General features: G+C 39.7%; 1 protein-coding gene and 1 long non-coding RNA gene across 2 annotated transcripts; one reads left to right on the top strand and one right to left on the bottom strand.

Moving 5' to 3' along the window:
- Positions 1-178: 178 nt before the first annotated feature.
- On the top strand, positions 179-5,256 carry LOC109147007 (ATP-dependent DNA helicase Q-like 1). Its single transcript, XM_019294650.1, has 10 exons — positions 179-455; positions 593-999; positions 1,264-1,524; positions 1,859-2,022; positions 2,938-3,034; positions 3,164-3,207; positions 3,841-3,955; positions 4,032-4,385; positions 4,580-4,804; positions 4,939-5,256. The coding sequence occupies exons 1-10, from the start codon at positions 209-211 to the stop codon at positions 5,047-5,049; spliced, it is 2,025 nt and encodes a 674-aa protein (XP_019150195.1). The 5' UTR covers positions 179-208; the 3' UTR covers positions 5,050-5,256.
- Positions 4,920-22,987, bottom strand: LOC109147008. The gene is made up of 3 exons (XR_002048540.1): positions 22,870-22,987; positions 22,702-22,767; positions 4,920-4,931 (listed from the first exon to the last, which is right to left on the bottom strand). It is a non-coding gene; the product is annotated as an uncharacterized LOC109147008 (long non-coding RNA).

The following is a 22,987-nucleotide window of genomic DNA, read 5'->3' on the forward strand; positions in this document are numbered from 1 at the left end:
AACGACAATCAAAAATGATTTTTTTTTAAAAGTAAAACGATGCCGTTTTTGCATGGTGCACACATTTGCACAACATAATTTGCCGAGATTGAGGTAGAAATCAATAAAGGCCACGGCCGGATTAGCCCAATGTGGCGTATGGCCCATACACGAAACGACGTCGTTGACGTTGAAGCAGTTGTTCCATAAAGTTCTCTTTCATCATTTCATGCAAAGTGGGTTTTTGGCGGGGGGAGCGAAGAAAATGAAAGCGCGGGAAAATGCTCGGCGTCAGCCACTGCGGAGACGGACCCGGAAAGCCGAAATCAACGATCCGGTACCGGAACCGGAACCGGAACCCCATGAGGGCCCGGATATGGAGGTGGAGAAAGCAAGGCTGATAAGCTTAGCTCTTGAGTTCGGATTCGATGAAGACTCCGCCAGAAAGTGTTTGGATGGCCTAATTCAACTCTACGGTAAACCCTAGAGTGTATAGCTTTAATAGAATTTAAACCTCCTTGCTTTTCAAAGAAATTATCTGTATTATTATTATTATTATTATTTTTTTTTCAATTTGAGAAGGGTTTAAGTATATAAAACTCTGTTTGTGAAGGTGAGGATGGAAAGGAATTCATAACCGTGGAACACTTCGGGGACGATTTTCTTACGGCGTTGGCCGATTCACTTGAGGACACGGAGGATTGGGAGCAAGCCGTTGAATTGGAGGCTTGTGGGACTTTGGCCGAAATATTGGATAAGAATTATGAAGCTGAAAATGATGGAAATACGCCTAGCTACATTTTAGAGGATTCACCAGAGGGTAAAGGGAGAATGAATCCGGTTCTGTTGGATTCTTCCAGTGACAGTGAAGATATGGATTTTGGAAAACCTAGCAAGAGCAATACCCCACTTACTCCTGCATTTGGCATGAATACCCGGCCTTCATCCTCTGCATTTGGCCGTGATAGGAGTGATGAAGGTGTCACTTCAAGTTCACATAGACATCCTCCACGATCTACGGTAGTAGCTTTTTTTACTTGCTGTTTGTAAAAAATCCAATATTGACCTTTATAATATGGTTACCTGCATTCTTGTTGTGATAATACTGCACTTGATTCAGTTGATTGTTTATACTTGGGGTATTACTCATCTTGAACTCAATGTCATCCACAAGTTGTGCTAGACATGACTTTGTAGATCATCTATCTATCCACCTGTTAGGTCTTAAATAAACTGTTTCATGCATACTGAAGCATTCCTCCTCTTTTGTGCCTGTTTTGGAAGGAATGTGCAAGCACGGTGACTCAAGGTTCAGTTTCACCTCTATCCAGTAAAATGAGGCCCTCCAGGGCTTCAAAGAGTGAAGATGCAACTCTAACATATGAAGAGCTGCAGCGGTTGGATGACATTGAGTTGGCAAATGTGGTGGTATTTGGAAACCAAAGTTTCAGACCTTTGCAACATCAAGCTTGTCAAGCTTCTCTGCAAAAGCGTGATTGCTTTGTTCTTATGCCAACTGGAGGTGGTAAAAGTCTGTGCTACCAGGTATCATTTCTTTATTGTACAGTTGATTTTATTTTATTTGTTTGTCATGATTTTTAAATTAGCAGATCAACTGGGAATAAAAGTATCATCTGCCTTGATGTTTTTTTTTTTTTTTTTTTTTTTTTTTTTTTTTTTTTTTTTTAACTCTAGCCCTCAAAAGTTGCAAATGCATGCTATTTAAACTTTCCAAATGTTGTTATATCAAACAATAATATCATTGAACAGTCTACAATTAGAACAGAATTGTTGAGTCTTTAATGTACCATTTTTGTCGAAGTATTGTTTGGTGTTAGTATCAGTTGAGTCTTATGGTTTTCTTTTTCCTACTGTGCAGCTTCCTGCAATTCTGCAACCTGGTGTTACAGTTGTAGTGTCACCACTACTGTCTCTCATTCAAGACCAGATAATCACATTAACTCAAAAGTTTGGAATACCAGCGACCTTTTTGAATTCTCAGCAAAGTTCTTCACAATCGGCTGCTGTATTGCAAGAATTAAGGCAAGGTTTAGATACTCCTTTCCCCCTCCCCAAACCTGCCTTAACTAATTTCGAGATGCTTCAAATTTCCTTTAAAATTGAATGCCATGTTTCTGAGGTTTCCATGTAATTAGTTATGTTAAAATTAAGAAACTTATTTGTGGAGACTTAAAGCAAGGGCAGAATATGGGAGTACCAGACTGTTATGGTAGAGAAAAACAAGCTGACAGAAATGTTTGGCCAAGAGGCTGGTTTGAAATGAAAATGCACTATGTTTTAAAATTTATGTGATCTTCAGTTCCACTGTTTCTACTTTTTTATTTATTTTATTGCAATTTCCACTAGAAACTTGGGAAATGATTTTCGTAAAAAAAAAAAAAAAAAAAAAGAATGAAGACAAAGGAGAGAAAAAAAAAAAAGGAGGAAAGAACTGTACACATTATCAGTATTGCTAAGTGGATAATCAATTACTCCATATTTTTCTGCACAAAATTTCCACACAACTCATTTCCTTTCCTAGAACTATTTCTACCTTATCTCAGAGACTGAGAGTAAGTGAGTACACTCAGAGCTAATATTAGTGGGCTATCAGCCCAAACTTCTCAACAAGTAACTCCATTTTTTCTTCTTTCTTGTCACATTGGTTCACCTTGTGAATCGTCTTTCAGATGCCTATGTAGCCAGTAAGTGTGAAGAAATATTGTTGAAGTACTCACCTCATGACACTTCTATAATTTTTTTCACTACTTTTTAGGTATAAAACTCACTTTGAACTTTCTATAAATGTTTGGGTGCAGCTCCCTGGTGTGGCATTGTAGTTAACATTGCTTCTTATAAAGTGTCTTTCCATAGTTCTTTCAAGTCTTGATATTAATTGGACAGAATATAAGCTGTTTAACTTTTAACTCTGATTTTTTAATTAAAAAAAAAATCCAGGAAGGATAAACCCTCATGTAAACTCCTGTATGTAACTCCTGAGAGGATAGCAGGAAACCTACCATTTCAAGAGGTGCTAAATTCTCTCTATAGAAAGGTAATTGCTAAATTCATTGTCCATTGATGAATGCGAAATTTGAATTTGATACTCTTGTCAAATCCAGAACCCACGATGATGTTTTCATCATTTTTTTAAAATAATTTTTTTATTGTACACAAATTACAGGGGCAATTAGCTGGGTTTGTTGTTGATGAAGCCCATTGTGTAAGGTATTGCCCCCTTGTAGTTTATTCTACTAAATATATATATATATATATATATATATATATATATATATATATATATTATAGTGGCTTATATAATTCAAGTTGAATGAAATGAGTGATAAATCATTTGAATGCACTTGGTATTGAGGAAACCGAGAAACTAAAACAATACTTTTCAACACTTCTGTAAAAATCTTGTAGTGGGCATATATAATTCAACCGAAATGAGATGAGGGACAATTTATTAGAATGCTCTTGGTACTGAGAAAATCAAGAAACTAGAACGATACTTTGCTATGTGCAGTTGTGCACAAGTGCAGCAGGCTGATATTTTTGTTTTAAATCATGTGAGCATATATGAGTTTCTGTATATTAATTGAAAAACTGTTTTCAATTTCACTCAAATACTATTTCATCTTTTCTGTTCATATGAATGCTTTTCTCTATTCAATTGTTTGGATAGTCTTGTATTTCATCCCAGGTTTCAATTTCACTATAACCTCACAATTCCCAAAAATCTAATACTTGAAGAACTATAGTAAGAATATCTTCAGGAAGTAAACAGGCATTGACTACTCTCATTAGCTTTATTGGACCGGTTTGATCAACCCTTGTTTTCTTTGCTCTGTTTTTCAGCCAATGGGGACATGATTTCCGGCCAGATTATAGAGTTTTAGGTTGCCTCAAGCGAAACTTCCCACGTGTTCCAGTGATGGCATTAACTGCTACAGCAACCCGCACAGTGCGTGATGTAAGGACACAAATTCGTTATGAATTTTATTGATGACAGGATCTCTTGAACTTTTACTGATGATTAATTTCTGCAGGATGTCTTGAGTGCCTTAAATATTCCCCATGCTCTTGTCCTTGAGACAAGTTTTGATAGATCAAATTTAAAATATGAGGTGATTGCGAAGAGTAAGGAGCCACTCAAGCAGCTTGGAGAACTATTGGTCAAAAGATTCAAGAATCTTTCTGGAATTGTTTACTGTCTTTCAAAAAGTGAGTGTGTGGATGTCTCAAAATTTTTGAATGACAAATATAAGATTAAAACAGCATATTATCATGCTGGACTGTCAGCACGTCAGAGGGTTACAGCTCAAAGGAAGTGGCACTCTGGAGAAATTGATGTTGTGTGTGCCACTATTGCTTTTGGGATGGGAATAGATAAACCTGATGTTGTGAGTCCCTCCATTCTGATTCTCTACTTACTATAATATTCTGTCTTGTTACATGCACGCATAAGATTCTAACAGCAACTAAAATGAAACTAGATTTTAGTGTTTTCTAGTACCTATAATGTTCTGATAGTAAGATAGTAAGATGTTATTTTCTTCTGATATGCGACATAATAGTTCAATTTTATATATTCCAGCGGTTCGTTGTTCACAATACATTGTCCAAATCAATAGAAAGTTATTATCAGGAAGCAGGAAGGGCTGGGAGAGATAACCTCCCTGCCACATGTGTTGTTTTATATCAGAAGAAGGATTTCAGTCGAGTGGTGTGCATGTTAAGAAGTGGACAAGGATACAAAAAGGAAAGCTTGAAGTTGGCCATGGAGCAAGCTCGGAAAATGCAGAAGTACTGTGAACTAAAGGTGCCTTTATCCTATTCCTCTCATAAATAAACTAATCTCGTTTACATTCGAGGTTTTCATCTTTTCTTTTTTTGGTCTCTGAAAGCGCACACTTTTCTCATACTGAGCTTTCTGACTCGTGTACAACCTTGCAGGATGAATGCCGTAGATGTGCATTGGTCGGACACTTTGGAGAGTTGATTAACCGTAGTTCCTGCAGAAATGGTCCTAGTCCTTGTGATAACTGTCTCAAGTTTTCCTCTTGAAGTTTTATGGATTCCTGCCTTTGGGAATATTTGGCCAAGAATGGAGTTTTGCCAGAAGAGTCAAGTTATCCAAATTTGGAGTGTGGTAATGTGCATTGTTAATTTTGTCACTTAAGCATTAATATTCCTCCTGCTTGTTCTCTGACTGGACTCATCATACGGTTTTTAAAGAGAATTTTAGAATAATAATCGCAGTTTTATCAGTTGCCAGTAATGTTTACTTTATTCCAGCAATATTATTATCGGTAACATGTAAAAAGTTCTAGATGAAAAGAAATTTATGATTTATGGCTCTAAATATCACTTATTAAAGATCATGGTGCGGCATGAATAATCATGAAAGATTCATGGTGCGGGATGACACTTTAGTCAATTTAAAATTAATTAAGGTATATACGACATTTATTTAAACAACTGGCTTCTATTAAGTGACGTAGTATAACACAATATATTAGACGGCGGTTATTTAAAAAATCGATGTTTGTTAAGTGACGTAGTATACAATTTATGTAGTAGTGATTAGGGACGAAATTTGCAATTTTAATATAATTCAGAGACGAAAAGTGCAACGTCAATGATAACTTAGGGACAAAAAGTGAATATGATCAACACTTAGGGAAGAATTTTACAATTACCTTATAACTCAAGGACGAAAAATGCAATGCCAATGATAACTTAGTTACTTAGGGATGAAAAGTGAACATCACCAACACTTAGAGACGAATTCTACAATTACCATATAACTTAGGGACGAAAAGTGCAATTTTTCCCTACAAAGTATTTAAAATTAAAAACATCTTTGTAAACTACAAAAAAATCTATATTCTCATTTATCAGTAACTCTGGTTACACCGAAATTAATTAATCTATATATTAATTGCACAAGTTGGTATTAATAGATTCCTCATGGTTTTTCAAAGTGGAACAAAGGGTACGGCAGTTACGAAAAGCTCCGCATTTGCTGCTTCGCCTCTGGGATTTGCGTAACAGATGACGGCTCCGCCGGGGGCCGTCGCGCCCCCTCTTCGATCCTTTGCAGACATTTTTTCGACCGCTGCTGCACCCTCCCCGCTCCGTCCCCCTGAGAGATTCAAAGGGATCCCGGCAGTGTCCTTCTCGGACGACAATGTAAACCTCTTTGCGCAGAAGTTCCGCTTTGCTCTCGTTGGAAAATTTGCGACAAATCGACCGCCAATAGCCGACATTAGAAAGACATTCGATCAAATAGGGTTCGGTGGGGCATTCTCACTGGGACTTCTAGATCAACGACACATCCTGATGAATTTTAATCATGAAGCTGACTTTCAGAGATGCTGGCTTAGAAAGACATGGTCCATTAAAGGAGCCCTTATGCGTGTGTTCCGATGGTCACATGATTTTCGACCTGATATTGAGTCGCCCATAGTGCCGGTGTGGATCGCCTTTGAAGGTCTGCCGGCTCATTTACAGGATAAACGAGCGATCTACTCCATTGCAAATCTCATCGGCTCTCCGCTGAAGGTAGACAGCTCGACCCTTTCCCACAATCGGCCTTCCGTCGCCCGAGTTTGCGTTGAGCTGGATGTCAGCGCTGCCCTAACGGATCAAATCTGGATAAACAATGGATCATTTGGCGGATTTACCCAGAAAGTGACATATGAGTTCATTCCACCATACTGCATGGGATGCCGGAAGTTTGGTCATCAAAAGATAGAATGTACAGTGCAAGCAGATAAACTTCAGGATTTAAGAAGAGAGGCTACAACAGATCAGATACAACACCCTCCTCGACAATCGATCATAGTACCCCCCCCCCCCCCCCCCCCCCCGGGAAAAGATGGCGTCAAATACCCAACCTTGAAATTGTTCCTGAAGAGGACCAAAACAAAGATCACCAGCCGGAATCGGAGAACTCGGCATCTCCTTTGATTGTGCCAGAGACGAATGCATCCCTAGGTGTAACTTTAATTGATGATCAAGGAGTCCAACGCGCCCAATCTGACTCCCAGCCAGGACATTTGTCGGAAGGGGATGATCTTCAAAATGCTCAGGCTTACACCCCTACGCTGTTAGACTCTTGGAAGGATGCCAGTAAACTCTTTGCCCTCAAGCTGGGAGGAACAAAGCAGGATAATTTTGTTACAGTAACCAAGAAAAAAAACCGACCTAGAAAGGACTACTCCGCCCAAGTCCCGGCAGTTACGACTCGCCTAGCGGTTGGAAAAATCGCTAGAGTTTCGTTCTCCCACCGTCTAAAATGATTATGCTTACCTGAAATGTCAGGGGTCTACTATCCTCACGGCGTAGACTCAAAAGGCTTCTTCGACGTGAGCACATTGGTTTTGCTTCAATAATCGAGCCTATGCTAGCTCGGGATAGACTTCTACAGATGGCTATGGAATTCGGCTTCTCGGATGGCTTTGCCTCCGAAGCGTAAAAAATTTGGTTATTTTGGAATGCAGACTATGAGGTGGAAGTGTTGATTGATTCAGAGCAGTTTATCTTCTGTAATGTTAAATTTGTTCCTTGGCAACTGACCTTCAACTTTGCGGGAGTCTACGGTAAACACACAAGAGCGGAGAGGTCGTAATTATGGGCACAACTCACGACTATTTTAGAGGGACCTATACCAGTTCTCTTGGGGGGTGATTTCAATGTCATCTCATCTATATCTGAGTACAGAGGCGATGCAATACCAGCCACTAGCAACATTGCAGATTTTTCGCGATTTATTCTTGACAACAATTTAATTGACCTGCCTGTACTTGGCAATCAGTATACCTGGCACGGGACTCGACATACGGGACCGGTATGGAAAAGATTGGACAGATATCTCATGAACGCGGCATGTTGGGATTTGTTCACAGAGGTGCGAATCTCTGTTCTTGCGCGGTCTACTTCAGATCATGCGCCCATCTTGCTAACAGGAATAAATGGAACTTTGTCTAGTCCTAAGCAGTTCCGGTTTCAACGAATGTGGTTCTCGCACCCTGGGTTCATGGATATGGTTCGTCAGAGTTGGGCCTTGCCAGCGGGAGGTGGGGGTATGCGTGAGCTGGCATTCAAATTAAAGCGTCTTAAAGCAACTCTGAAAGTCTGGAATAGGGATACCTTTGGCAATGTCTTTGACCGTATAAAAGATCTGGAGTCACGAGTTACTGATGCAGAAGTTTCTCCCTCGGATAATCCATCAGGGGAAAACCAGTCTACTTTGCAAGTTGATCTTCTTCTTGCCCTTAAGCAAGAAGAGTGCTTCTGGAAGCAAAAGGCCCGGATCAAATGGCTTAAGGAAGGAGATGCCAATACGCATTACTTCCACTCTATCGTGAAAGAGAGACACCGGCGACAGCGGATCTCGGCCGTAAAAAATGCGGAGGGCAGAATTTTAACAACGCAGGCTGAAATTAAAGAGGAGGCAGTCAGTTTCTATTCGGGGCTCTTTTCTGCTGAAGACTGCCCTAATATGAATGGCCTTCTTGCTCATTTGACTCAAACCTTGAGCCCTCATGATTCTTCTGCTCTTCTAACGCCTCTCACGCGTGAGGAGGTGAAGGGCGCGGTTTGGAAGCTCGACCCACACAGTGCGGCAGGGCTTGATGGGTACTCTGGAGCTTTTTTCCATCATTGCTGGGACGTGGTTGAAGATGATGTCTTTAGTGCGGTTCATGATTTTATGGTGGGGGTCCCGGTACCACAGGCTATGGCGAGTGCACAAATTGTGCTAATCCCGAAAAACTCCAACCCAGATTCCTTTGCAGCTTATCGGCCTATTTGTTTATGCACCTTTATTAGTAAAGTGTTTACGAGAGTTCTTGCCTCCATGTTGAACCCGATGCTGCCAAAGTTGATTTCCAGGGAACAAGCAAGCTTTGTGGCGGGGCGAAGCATCCATGATAACATTCTCCTTGCTTTCGAGCTGCTTCAGTTTCTAGATAAAAACTGCCGGGGCTCTAATGTCGTCATTGTAACACCCCACTTTTCTAACTCTTAATTACAACTCTAAACAGTCATTTACATCACTAAGCAACGGAAATAAAATACTAAAAAGATAACTAGTGGGAGTGTCACCGCCACAACCACCACCCCGTGGTGATTGCACAGGCTAAGGGGTAAAACTATAAATAAGATAAAAATCGAGCATCCAAATAAATACTGGAAACATAAGGGGGGAAAACGTCACCCCAATAGTCTACATCATCCTCAAAAACATAGAGTCAAAATAAGTCTAAAATCCATAACATGATCATCAATAAGACTAGGGTTTAGACATCTCAAACTAAGAAACTAATCTAACTCGATCTCTTCTCATTGCTGGGCCCACCTGAAAGTGGTTTTGCAAGCAACACATAGACAAATAGGAAACACCCGTTAGCACGAAACTAAGTATAACCATACTCAACCCTGTAAAGCATTCTAGCATATATTTTGAAAACATTGATTTCTTTATAAGCAATAAACTCATCTCAAATCATCTTTAGGTCTATCACATACTTTCTAGATGCTTGCACCCTATTATATCAGCTGGCATGCTCATATATATATATATATATATATATATATATATATATATATATATATATATATATATATATATATATATATATATAAAAGACTGTTCACTTAAATTCTTCAGCATATAAACTTCTCAAGTAACTTAAAAAGCAAATCATGCTTACAGATAGGATCATGCTAATAAACCATATAACAGGTATTCTCATGCTTTCATATTCTCATCTCATAATTCGATAAACAAGACTTCTAATACAACAACACGATTATAAATCAACATTCTCATTATGTACTCTCATGTGATACTTTACTCAGATACAATCTTGTGCAATGCTATAATCATACTCATATGCAATATCGTGCAACTATATACTCAATTACTCATACTCATATGCAATCTCGTGCAACTATATACTCATACTCATATGCAATCTCGTGCAATAATATACTCATACTCATATGCAATCTCGTGCAACAATATACTCATACTCATGTGCAATCTCGTGCAATAATATACTCATACTTATATGCAATCTCGTGCAACTATATACTCATACTCATATGCAATCTCTTGCAACTATATACTCATACTCATATGCAATCTCGTGCAACTATATACTCATACTCATATGCAATCTCGTGCAACTATATACTCATACTCATGTGCAATCTCGTGCAATAATATACTAATACTTATATGCAATCTCGTGCAACTATATACTCATACTCATATGTAATCTCGTGCAACTATATACTCATACTCATATGCAATATCGTGCAATAATATACTCATACTTATATGCAATCTCGTGCAATGCTATAAACATACTAATATGTAATCTCATGACATACTATGATCATACTCATATGCAATCTCGTGCAATAATATATATATAAATACTCATACGCTCTTTATAAAAATAAAGTACTTTCTGTGGAGGTCTCTTTCTTACTTTCTTGAGTCTCTCTTGACTCTCTTTCTTTCTCTTGAGTCTCTTTTGACTCTCTTTCTTTCTCTTGAGTCTCTTTTGACTCTCTTTCTTTCTCTTGAGTCTCTATTGACTCTCTTCTTTCTCTATACTCGTAGACGGCTTAGGGTTTCACCGAAGCGTGAATTACCCCATCGGGAACGGCATAAATCCTACCCAATATCTCCTACCGTCTACGGAACCAATCTCGTGGTTCAAACTCTGTGGAACCAGGTATCGAACTATTAGTGTGCACACCCCCTAACCAGGATTCCAAGCCTGGCTGGAAGTTTCCAACCTCGTAACGTGGGAATACGCCGTTACATATACTGGGACCGCAATGTCCATAAATATCTTCCGAGAGGACATAGTCCAAACGGTATCCTCCAAAACCTCACCGATATAGATAATACATAAATATATCTCTCATGCATCAATCTCTTGCACGCAACAATTCTACTACTTCTCAATACATCAAAGAATAATATATCACATTGTTGAGTTTGTCTCATATATGGATTAGGAATATGAGTTTGTCTCATATTAGAAGTAGGAGTGAAACGGGTAGACCCATTGTATAGGGATTAGATGCCTATAAATATATTGGTTGTATCCCTAAGGGGTTGTGTCACCACTATCACCATCACTATGAATAAGAGTATTATTTCACTCCCGTGGATGTAGGCACTTTGCCGAACCACGTAAATCTTGTCTCCTTTACCCTTTTATGCCATTATTATTGTTTCTTGTTCCGGTTAATCTCAACAAATTGGTATCGGTATGCGCTTATATGGTATCGGTATGGGCCAGTATGACACTGTTATGGGTCGGGCTTGGCTGCCTTGGCATGAGTCACGGTTGGTATGGACGGACGCTTCAGGATGAAGCGGTTCGTGAACATGCACTGGGAATGTTTGATGCTGCATTGTGCGTGTTGCTAACTAGTGGCGATAGCTGGTTAGTGGAGCATTATGTAACACCCCGTGTTACGACCCATAAAACCAATTAATCATTTAACCAATTATCCAAAGAAAGAATTAAATTACAATAATTAATTAGGAAAAGGCCCACCATAGTCCGTGGGCCCTCATCTCTAAACCCAACCCCTAGTCCTAAAAGGAATAGAGTTAGCAAGCCTATAGTATTGGGCCCTAATTAGGGCTCTTAGATATATAAATAGGGGACATAGGAGGCACCTAGAACCCCCACCACAATAATCTCTCACCACACAAGGAGTTCCAAAAATTCCCCTAGGAGAAATCAAGAAAGAAGAAAGACTTAGAGAAAGACCCTTCATAGCCAAGGAAATCAATTAAGGCTAAAGAGGTAACCCATGTCTCAACAAAACCTATTTTCTTAGCTATGATCTCCATCTTAGGCATCCCCCTATATTCTTGTGTCTTGATGAATTGTTGATGATATTGATGATGTGATCTTGATAATTGGTGATATGGTTTTATCTTGATAATATTGATGATGATAAGGGTTTCTTGATGATTGTGTGATATTCTTGAGGAATTCGGATTCTTGATGATTATGTGATATTCTTGATGAATTGTATTGGTTCTTGATGTTAAAGGATGAATTACGTTCTTGATGATTTAAATATAATTAGATCCCTAGGATGTATCGTGAAACTCGTGTGGTGTTATTCTTGATATATTGGGTGGGAATTCGTATGTTTGGGCGTTAATTGTATTTAGGAAGCATGATAGGGTACGTGCCGTACGTTTCTCGCTTTTAATCCGTTAATTGTCTACGTGGTGTCATCGATTGCGTTTAAAAGTGTCTAAGCATGGTTTCGGGTTCCACAATGGATCCCGGGGCGTTTATTGTGAAAGAGAGTCAGTGGGGGGTAGGGGACCCGCCACCAACCCGCGGCCAGAATTGACGTCGCCGGCAGCGGGCAGCGGGCGGGCAGGCGACTGCCCGCCGGGCACCCGCTGCCCGAAGACTTGTCGCCGGCGGGTGACCCTTCACCCACCGGCTACCCGCTGGAAATAATCCCACCTCGGGATCCCGGCTTCCCCGTTTGATGTTCCCCGGACCCCCGTGGTGTCCCAACGGACTCCGTCTATCGTGCCTATGTCTGGTTTGATGTTTCGGGTACCGTTCGTAGGATAAACGAGTCTTATATATTGCATGCTAGTAGAATTGGTATCCCGTTGACCTAGGTGAAAGAAGTATGAACCCCTTAGGATTATTCCTAGTATGTGAATGATCACGCATAGGTTTCATTATACGATTCCCCCCCCCCCCCCCCTTCCCAATGTGTCAATGTGGGTTGCATGTACTCGTTATACGTTACGTGTGCATGATACCCCAATTTGGTTGCGATCAAATTGGTTATTCCTGAGCTGCGGTTCAGAAGCTGGTTGCGGTCAGATTTACACTCTCGGGCTGCGGTCCACCGTTTGGTTGCGATCAAACGTTTTACATGAGCTGCGGTTCATATTCCTGGCTGCGGTTAGATGACTACTCTTGGGCTGCGCTTCACTGTTTGGTTGCGATCAAACATTATGATGAGTTGCGGTTCATCGGTCGGTTGCGATCGACCCCTTCGTGTTGCGATACGAGGCAGGGTGCTGCGGGGCCGTGTCAGAGCTATATGCGCTGACCCTCATGTATGGGCATGCGATTGGTCCTGTGGCGCCATCAAAGTGTGCTATGTGATGAGATATGGATGGTTTGATGTTATGAACGTATGAAAGCGTGACCATAGGATACATGCTAGTAAACTGTATATGCTTGGTTATGACTATTGGCTGTGCTTATCTCTACCTGTCGAGTCTGTTCCCTATGCTAGTGAATTGTATATGCTTGGTTATGACTGTTGACTGTGCTTATCTCTGTCCGTCGAGTCTATTCCCTGTTTTTAAAGCTGGAGTCTCTCAGGATATATCTTCATGCTTCAAAATGGTTTTTCTTATATCTATATGTATGCCTATATGTATTGTATTTCAACGCGTTGGAGTGGGTTACCAGCATCTCTCGCTGAACAGATATATTTGGCTTTCAGGCACTGACGAGTAGACACTGGAGCGCGCTAGAGATCCGAAGCGTAGAGTAGATAGTTTCCCTTTCGGCCTGCGTGCCATACTTATGTATTGATATTGTTAAGGATTTTAGTTAGTGAGCCTGTGCACCTGAGTTCTCCAGCTTAGGTGTGGCCTAGCACCCCGTACTCTTTTATTATGTTTTGAGATTTAATGAGAATTTACCTTTATTATATAAGTTTCAAAATTTCGAGTGTTACACATTAGGCAAGGCACACGGGTTCAGTGTAACTTTGCAGGGGTGCTGTTGTGTTAGGGGCAGCGTGGATACCAGGAGGAGATATGGATCTGGTATGGCCGGGCTTGGCGTGAGTCATTGCTGGTATGAGTCGGGCTTGGCATGAGTCACGGCTGGTATGAGCCGGGCTTGGCATGAGTCACGGCTAGTGTAGCGGATTGCTTGGGACGAAGCAGTTCGTGAACATGCACGGGGAAACGTTTGATGCTGCGTGGTGCGTGTTGCTGACCAGCGGCAATTGCTGGTTAGTGGAGCATTGGGTAAGGAACACGAGTTTAGTGTGACTTTGCAGGGGCGCTGTTGTGTTGGGGCAGCGTGGATACCAAGAGGGGACATGGACCTGGTATGGGCCAGATGCAGGAGGTCAGCTGAACGGGCAGTTAGCATCAAACGTTTCCCTGTGCATGTTCACGAGCTGCTTCGTCCCAAGCAATCCGCCAGCTGTGACTCATGCCAAGCCTGGCCCATACCAGGTCCATGTCTTATGACAAGCCCAACCCATACCAGCCGTGACTCATGACAAGCCCGACCCATACCAGTGCCATACTGGCCCATACCGATACTGATAAGCTTAATTTATAGGCATTATTTAGAGTAATTTTAGTTAGTGAGTTGCATAAATAAATTAAGTTTTAGGGTTAATTATATTATAAATATGATATTTAGTTATATGTTACTAGTTTAGATGAGTTTTAATAAATATTAGTCTAATGTTGCATTTTTATTATTATATTAATAAGAGTTTTATTTTATCTAAAGTATTAAATTTACTTAATAGTTTTATATCTTCAATTTTTAAATAGTGCTTTAATACTTTTTTTTTTTTTTGAATGTAGTGCTTTAATACTTAAGTTTAATTAACTTATGTTATTAGGTTATAATAATAATTGTCTTTACTTTAATTTTATATTAGGTTATTTTTATATTAATTTTGTTTTTGCTTTTTCTTGTGGATTGGCGCAGCAAAAAGAGAAGAGAAAGGGATTATATATTAAGTTGGGGGTTATTTTTGTTTTATCGGGAGGAGACGGCAGAACAGAGATACGGAAAAAGACGAAGAAAAAGAATAGAGGAGAGTACGGAAGTTGGGAGCAGCGACGACGTCGGCCGCGGAGCCTCATCAATCATCTTCTTAGGCTTGAATTATTTTTCTTCCCTACTTTAATTTGTTTAAATTTTCAGAATGATGTTCCTTGCACTCTCCATACATTTAATTATGATTCTTGGCTAGAACATTAAATTAGGGATTTGGATTAGCCTAAATTAGATTAATTGACTATTTTTCATGTGTTAATTCTTCCAATTTCAATTTAATAATTGAATTTGATTATATTTATTTTATGTATTTTAATTGGGAATTGTGTGACTGGCCACTGCATAATTCTAACATCAGGGTTCATAAGAAGAACTGACAGGTGAATTATGAACCTAGAACTCGTAAGATAAACACAATTGACCTAAACTAGACATAGCTTTAGGTATTTGTGGTAATATTTGATTGTTGCTTAATGGGTTTAATTAATGTTGGTGAGATATCGACGGATGATCACAGTTGATTGGATACAACCTAGTAGCTCGACGGAGTATTATGATATATTTGAAGCAATCATCACTATAGTCATAAGAATCAATACTTAGGAGTTAGTTAATTATCTAATAGGTGAACCCCAAATCCCTAGTCTTCTCTCAATTGGAATTTTCTTTGCTTTAATTTCATAAATATTCTTTTTAATTATATTAATTCTAATTATTTGTGTTTTCCCTAATCAACAAATTGATTATTTAAGATAACAGTTAATAGTGTTCTTCGTGGGATCGACCCTGGAATACTCCAGGAATTTATACTGTGATTGACTCTGTGCACTTGCAGATTATAGCAATCAGATACCAGGCCCACGACCCCTCCTGGTATCCGCGCTGCCCAACACTACAGCGCCCCTCACCACCTTCTCATCTAGCATCTAGAAACGCCCAACAAGTCCAAACAATGTTCGAACTTGCTACTAGTTACCGCTGGAACATCACCTTCACTATAATAAGAGTCATCAGCATGTACCACGTCCGTAGCTTCCTGCTTCTTTAACTCCTTCCAATCAGTCTCTTTCAGATTAGCTGGCTTTTCAGCCCTCAAGGTTTTCAGAAGGCCCTGATATGCCAACAAATCCTTTACCCTAGACCGCCATAACCCAAAATTCCCTATACCAACAAACTTTGATACCTCGAATTTTGTACTTGAACTAGTCATCTCAACTATACTCTGATACCAATTTGTTGAGATTAACAAGAACAAGAAAAATATTAACAATGGCAAAAAAGGTAAAGAAGACAAGATTTACGTGGTTCGGCAAAGTGCCTACATCCACGGGAGTGAAACAATACTCTTATTCATAGTGATGGTGATAGTGGTGACACCACCCCTTAGGGATACAACCAATATATTTATAGGCATATAATCCCTGTACACTGGGTCTACCCGTTTCACTCCTACTCCTAGTATGAGACAAACTCATATTCCTAATCCATATATGAGACAAACTCAACACCATACAACCTTAGCCTAGAACCTCAAAGATCAAAAGGAACTTGAAGAGAAATGAAGGCTAAGATTGAAGAAGGAAATGAGCTTACTGTGATGTTGTTTTTTCCCTTTCTCTTGGCAGACAAAGTGTGTGGAGAGGCAAAGAAGGAGATCAGGGAATCACAATGGAATAGTGGAGTTTATATAGGGTTCAAAACCCTAGGTAGAAGGTCAATGATTGGTTGAGGGCAAAATGGTAAAAACTTGCATAAAATGTGTTTTTCAGCAAAGTCTTTTGGAGTGGAATGGTTCACCTTGTATCATGGACCAAGGCTAGAAATGCTAACTTTAAATACTTTGGGGTTGAAAATGAATTTTCTCAAAAATCTATTTGGATGAACACTTGTTTAAAATCTTTTTGAATTCTCCCGGTCTCACTCAGATAAATTTTTCGATTTAAATCTTGGTACGCGAAGTACCCGAAAACTTAGGAATTTTCGAATAGAATCCATTTTTGGTGTCGAATTAATTTAAAATGTGACGAAAATATTTTATTCAAACACCAATTGATCGCAAAAATTTTTAATGGAGTGAAAATGGCTATTTTGGAATTTCTTAATACCGGATTTATAAAATGAAATTTTGGGTTGTTACAGCCATCAAGCTTGACATGATGAAGGCTTTTGATAGGGTGTCCTGGCTGTTCCTTCGAGAGGTAATTAGGAAGTTTGGTTTCCTGGATTTATTTGCAAATATGATCATGCAAAACTTGACGGCAACTTGCCTCTCGGTGCTCATTAATGGTGTAAGTTGTGGTTTCTTTCGGCTTTCAAGAGGTGTCAAACAAGGTGATCCGCTGTCCCCGTTACTTTTCATTTTGGCCTCTGATGCTCTGTCGCGGTCTCTCATTCTGAAGATGGGTGTCGGTCTTCTCTCGCCTTATTCCACAGCCCCGAACTGCCCGATCATCACTCACTTGGCATTCGCGGATGACATTGTGATATTTGTGAATGGCTCTTCGGGGTCGTTGAGAGCTTTGGCCGAAATCTTGATTAAATACCAGGAAGGCTCTGGCCAAAAGATTAATTACAATAAAAGCTTCTTTGTGACTTCTTCGAGTTGCACACACGGTAGAGCTCTGGAAATGGCGCGCATTTTGGGCATGCAAAAATTGGCGTTGCCTTTTTGTTACCTAGGTGTGAGTATGTTTAAGGGCAAGAATAGTCCTATTTATCATCACCACCTACTGGAAAGAATTGACAAAAGATTAATCAGTTGGCAGCACAATCTTCTTTCATCGGGAAGAAGGTTGATTTTGATCCGCCACGTCTTAAACACAATACCCCTCTTTATTGCAGCTTCAATCCCTCTCCCGCGGCAAACAATTAAAGATTTGGAATCCAGGTTCGCCAATTTTCTATGGGGATTTGAGGAGGGAAAACCGAAACGCCATTGGGCGGTTTGGCGGAAGATCTGCTACCTAACAGATGAAGGAGGGCTCGGGATTCAATCGCTGGAGACGGTGCAGCAGGCCTTCTCTGCCAAGCTTCTCTTTGGATTCATGAGGGGTGGATCTCTGTGGAGTGATTTTATGCACTCCCTCTATCAGTTTGATCGGCGCGCAGCATCGATCACCTGGCGTCGAATGCAACACCTTCGGGATTTTGTAGAAGACAACACGCAATCTGATTCTGGCACTCCAGTTTGGATGCCTGATTCCTATGGAGACTTCACCCTATCATCGGCACATGAGGAGTTGCGTTCCAAGTCAGCCAAAAGCCTCTCGTCAGACTGTATTTGGGGTAATGGAATCCCGTCGAAAATTTATGTGTTTATGTGGAAACTGCTTCGGAATTTTCTGCCATTCCCAGATGTTTTGCAGCGTTTTGGGATATGTTTGTCGTCGGTTTGTCCACAGTGTAATCATGCCTCTGCGGATATGGAACATTGTCTATATCAGTGTCGGGTGTCTGGCCAGGTTTGGTGCCACTTTCGGGGTCTCTTTGGAGTGACGACTGCTGCTTCTTCTATTCGCTCAGAATGCCACGCCTGGTGGCTGCTCTCTCCTCCGGGTTCAGCGATCAATTGGTGTGCCAAGTTGCTGCCAAGCATTGTTTTATGGTGTCTCTGGTGCTCTTACAACCAGGGCGTTTATGGTGAAGGAGCTGCGACAGCCTTGCGTTTGATGGGTCAAATCAAGCAAGAGATGCTGCTGATTGCTCTTACTCGGCAGGTTCGTCGCACAGGTCCAGCTGATGATCTACTGCTGTCATCTGGGTTGCTGCTACGATTTCAACCGTCACCAAGGAAGATCACAGTCTGAGTTAAATAGCTAACCCCGCCAGCTGGCAGACTCAAGCTTAACACGGATGCGGCTTTTGGAGCCGCTGGGGCTGCGGGAGGAACTTGCTTGCGGGACTCTTGCGGGAGCCTTATAGCGGGGCTTTTCTTTCGTATGGAGGCCTCGTCGACTTTGGAATCCGAAGCTTTACCTCTTCAGCGTGCTTTCTACTGGTGTACCGCTTTTGCCAAAATTCCGTCCGTGGTGGAGGTGGATTCTCTAGCCCTTGCTACTTTGTCGGGGTCCGAGATTTCCAGGATTCATGACGAATCGAACATGCGGTGCTCTTCATTCGCTCTTGTCTGAGTTCATGGGGTTCTACAATCAGACATGTTTATCGCGAGGCCAACCAGGTGGCGGATGGTCTTGCAACAGCGGGTCTAAGTGTTTCTTTCCCTAGGCTTTTTTACTTCCGCTAATTCTTTGCCGGAAAAAGGCTAAATTGGCTTTATTGTATGATCTTGGAGGTTTTGCCTCCCCTAGGGCTGTTTGCCGTTAATAAACAAGCTTCTTACGTTAAAAAAAAAAAACTAATTTGTTATTTTTTGTTTCATTTTATTTTTTCCTTTTAAGAGTTGATGTCATCGATTCAGATAAAAAATAGTTTGCTTTGGTGGAGATGGAGGATTTGCTATCTTTGTGGGGAAGAGCCTGAATGACTTTCCAGAAATGTTAATTCTAAACGAAACTAGCATGGGTTTGAGTGAAAACATGTTGATAGCCGATAAGAGTTGGCGTATGACAAGGAATCGGTGAAGACAGAGCATGAAACATTGGTAACACAATTGACCGACGAGCAAAAGAATTTTTACGCACAAACACTGCTTTGAGTCTTTGGACAAAACTAAGAGGGATCTATTGAGGTTCACCATACTGGGTAGTGTTGAAAAAACTTTTGGTGGAAAGACAGTAGTTTTGGGTGGCCATTTTAGACAGATCCTACCTGTTATTCGAAAGCAACAAGACCATTAGTTGTCGGAGCAACTATTAATTCTTCATGTCAGTGGACAAATTTCGAGGTATTAAGACTCACCAAGAACTTGAGACTACGTACCTAGCTTTAGAGGAAGATATACAGACGGTTGATTGGTTTTCTTAATATTAATTAATTAATTTATTGGTAAAAGAATTAATAAAGTTTAATTGTTAACAAAATGTTATATGAAAATTAACTTATATCTATTAATTAGTATTTTTTTTTTTTGGAAATTCATCTTAATAACGTAATTTCATAAGGAAATAATGATTTATTAATTATTATGTAATTTTATAAGGAAATAATGATTTATTAATTATTATTTACACCAATAATAATAATTCGAATATTGATTTTACACCAATCTATATCTATACTATTAATGAAAGTAAAATCCTCCTCTTCAACTTTCTCACCCAAACTAATATGCATATTAATTAATCTATACTATTAATAAAAATTGGTGTTATCGGATTCAGATAAGAAACAATTGCCTCTGGTGGAGTTGGAGAAGTTGCTCTTTTTGTGGGGGAAGAGCCTGGGGGACTTTCCAGAAATGCCAATTCTAGACGAAAGCAGCATAGGTTTTGATGGAAAACATGTTGATAGCCAAAGAGTTGGCGTATGACAAGAAATCATTGAAGACAGAGCGTGAAATGTTGGTAACACAAGTGACAGACGAGCAAAAGAATGTCTATAATCTTGTGATGAATGATATTGATTCTTTGTGTATGGTTACGGAGGAACGGGCAAGATGTTTGTGTGGAGAATGTTATCGTCAAAGATAAGGAGCCGCGGTGATATTGTTCTCAATGTTGCTTCGAGTGGAATAACATCTTTGCTATTATCGGGAGGGCAGGACGACACATTCAAGATTTGCTATACCACTCTCTTTGAACGAAGATTCTATGTGCAATATATCGCAAGATAGTGACCTTGCTGAGCTTATAATAAGGATCAAATTGATAATATGAGACGAAGCACCGATGACACACACATACTATTTTGAGGCTTTGGACAAAACCATGAGGGATCTATTGAGGTTCGTCATACCGGGTAGTGCTTAAAAGACATTTGGTGGAAAGACAATAGTTTTGGGTGGAGATTTTAGACAGATTCTTCCCGTTATTCCAAAAGGAACGAGACCAATAGTTGTTGAAGCCAAATAACCGTGGACCAAAATTACAAGATTTGAAAGTAGTGGATCAATCCTGATAGTGCCACTATAGTCATGTGACTAAAAGTGCAAAAAATTCACCTCTTTCATTAGATAAGTATAAAACATATATGTATAACACTCCCATTCCAACATTATCTTGTCATGTCTGGCTTCCTACTTCGTTAAAAATTTTCATAAAACAAACTCGTGGGACAAAACTAGTTGAAGAAAATAGTACATGATTGACGGTAAATATGTTACCGGAGTATAATTTGAAAGAAATTGTTAAGTAGAGTGTACAAGGTCCAGAGCGTCTTTCCCCTACTTGTTACAGAGAGTCAGAGACTCAACTTTTACACTATACAATGATAATTACTACAATAATGCTACTAACGGCCTCCTAATAAGTGTAACAACCCCCGTGTCAGAGCTCCTCAGTAATTGTTGTGCGCTCTCCTACATAACTTTGATTAGGCGGTGTCCTACTAAGTGCATTGAACTTTAAGAACCATTACACTTTCTCGTGCTTCACTCTTGACCGTTACTAACTAACCGTGTTGATTACTTTAACTGCTTCGGGTCAGTCTAAATTAAATGTGCTTCAGGTCGGGTCTAATGACTAATCTAATTATCCTATCACCAGCCCCCTACTCCCAAGCTAAGAGCATAGCGGAGTCAACTAGGGAGTAATGATAGTGTATACTCATTAAAAATCCCATCACTAGCCCCCTACCCGCAGACTACGAGTGTAAAAAGTAGGTCGACTAGAATTTTTTAAAAAATTTTGTATTATAATAATAATTTTTAATTCTATTTCTATTTTTTTATTTATTTTATTTTTTTCTAGACTCGGAGTCAAACCGACCGGGGTTGAGGCATTGCCTCGGCGATGGTGGCTGAGACGTGGCCTCAACCAAGGTGGCCGAGGCACAGATCTTTGAAATTTAGACTAGGTGTGTGACACCCCGATATTTTAAACAATCTCATTTTAATAAATATATTCTCGAAAATTTTATTTATTTTTCAATCCTAAATATTTTAACATAAATGCTTTCAAAACAAATTATTTTATTTCAAAATTTTAAACAAATTATTTTATGACCCATGATTATTATATGCCTAGCGATTTTTCAACCATGACAAAAATAAACGTTTTGCACCAATTGTGTAAAAAAATGTACTTAATAAAGACAAGGTGGAAAATGATTTGCAATTGTTATACCATTGACTAGCGTCCAACTTGCATGGTAAATCTTAGTTCTTATAGTTGATATATATACACATAATATGTTAACAATAGAAACCCTTGTCCAAGGTATAATTTGCCAATGAGTTACTAGTTGTGCAACCAAATATGAAAATAATTATTGCTTATATATCTTCTTTCAATAAATACATTGTTTAGGCAAGAGTTGTTAACAACATTTTGTATGCCCTATTCTTTCTTAAACACAAGAAATTTGAACAGAGTATTTACATTTGCTATTGGACTGAACTAGAACATGACACCAACCAACCAACCCTCTTACAGAGTATACTCAATATAACATCCTTCTGGGAGTGGTGGAGAGTCTCTAGCTGAACCTTGCAACTATCAACCCTGACAGAGCCTACAAAGGCAAATACAATGACAACCAAACATATATAGGTATATGTACGAAGAACGATCTTGATGGTCGTCCAGGATTCTATTCTTTTCCGCTTTAGGTACATTTCCACTGAGAAATACACTACTACTAGCCAAAAGGTTATTGCTCCTGAAAATCCCACCACCTGGTTGAAGTAGGGGAATAGTACCGCGGTTTCAGTGACTGTAGCAACATAAGCAGTTTGGAAAACCAATTTCAGTAAATTCAACTTAAAACCTGGTAACAATAACCGCTTTAGATCATAATCTTTGTGCACAACACCACTCTCCGGGAATTTCTTCCCAAGCCAGCTCTTAAAATTTTCAAACAATGGCTGGCTGAATACCTAAGAATGTACTACATACAACAATAGCGAGCGAGAGAGAGAGACTGTTAATTTGACTAAAATTAGTAGAGTGAGGTAATTTGGAAAAGAAGTAGAATGTACCTAATATGCTCCAACAAGATGAACCACGACACATGCATTTGCGATATCAACTAGCCAATATGGCTCATAGAAACCGAATCATGTCAGAAGGTTCCCAGGCGTGTTGGTGCCAAAGGCT

Source organism: Ipomoea nil, unplaced genomic scaffold (assembly GCF_001879475.1).
Source record: "Ipomoea nil cultivar Tokyo-kokei standard unplaced genomic scaffold, Asagao_1.1 scaffold1971, whole genome shotgun sequence".
Taxonomy (NCBI): domain Eukaryota; kingdom Viridiplantae; phylum Streptophyta; class Magnoliopsida; order Solanales; family Convolvulaceae; genus Ipomoea; species Ipomoea nil.

What these genes read in the sequence shown, in the direction of transcription:
- LOC109147007 (XM_019294650.1), top strand. Translation starts at nt 209, where the DNA reads ATGCAAAGTGGGTTTTTGGCGGGGGGAGCGAAGAAAATGAAAGCGCGG. An exon ending in TGGCCTAATTCAACTCTACG is followed by an intron (nt 456 to 592) that starts GTAAACCCTAGA and finishes CTGTTTGTGAAG; the next exon opens with GTGAGGATGGAAAGGAATTC. An exon ending in GTAAAAGTCTGTGCTACCAG is followed by an intron (nt 1,525 to 1,858) that starts GTATCATTTCTT and finishes CCTACTGTGCAG; the next exon opens with CTTCCTGCAATTCTGCAACC.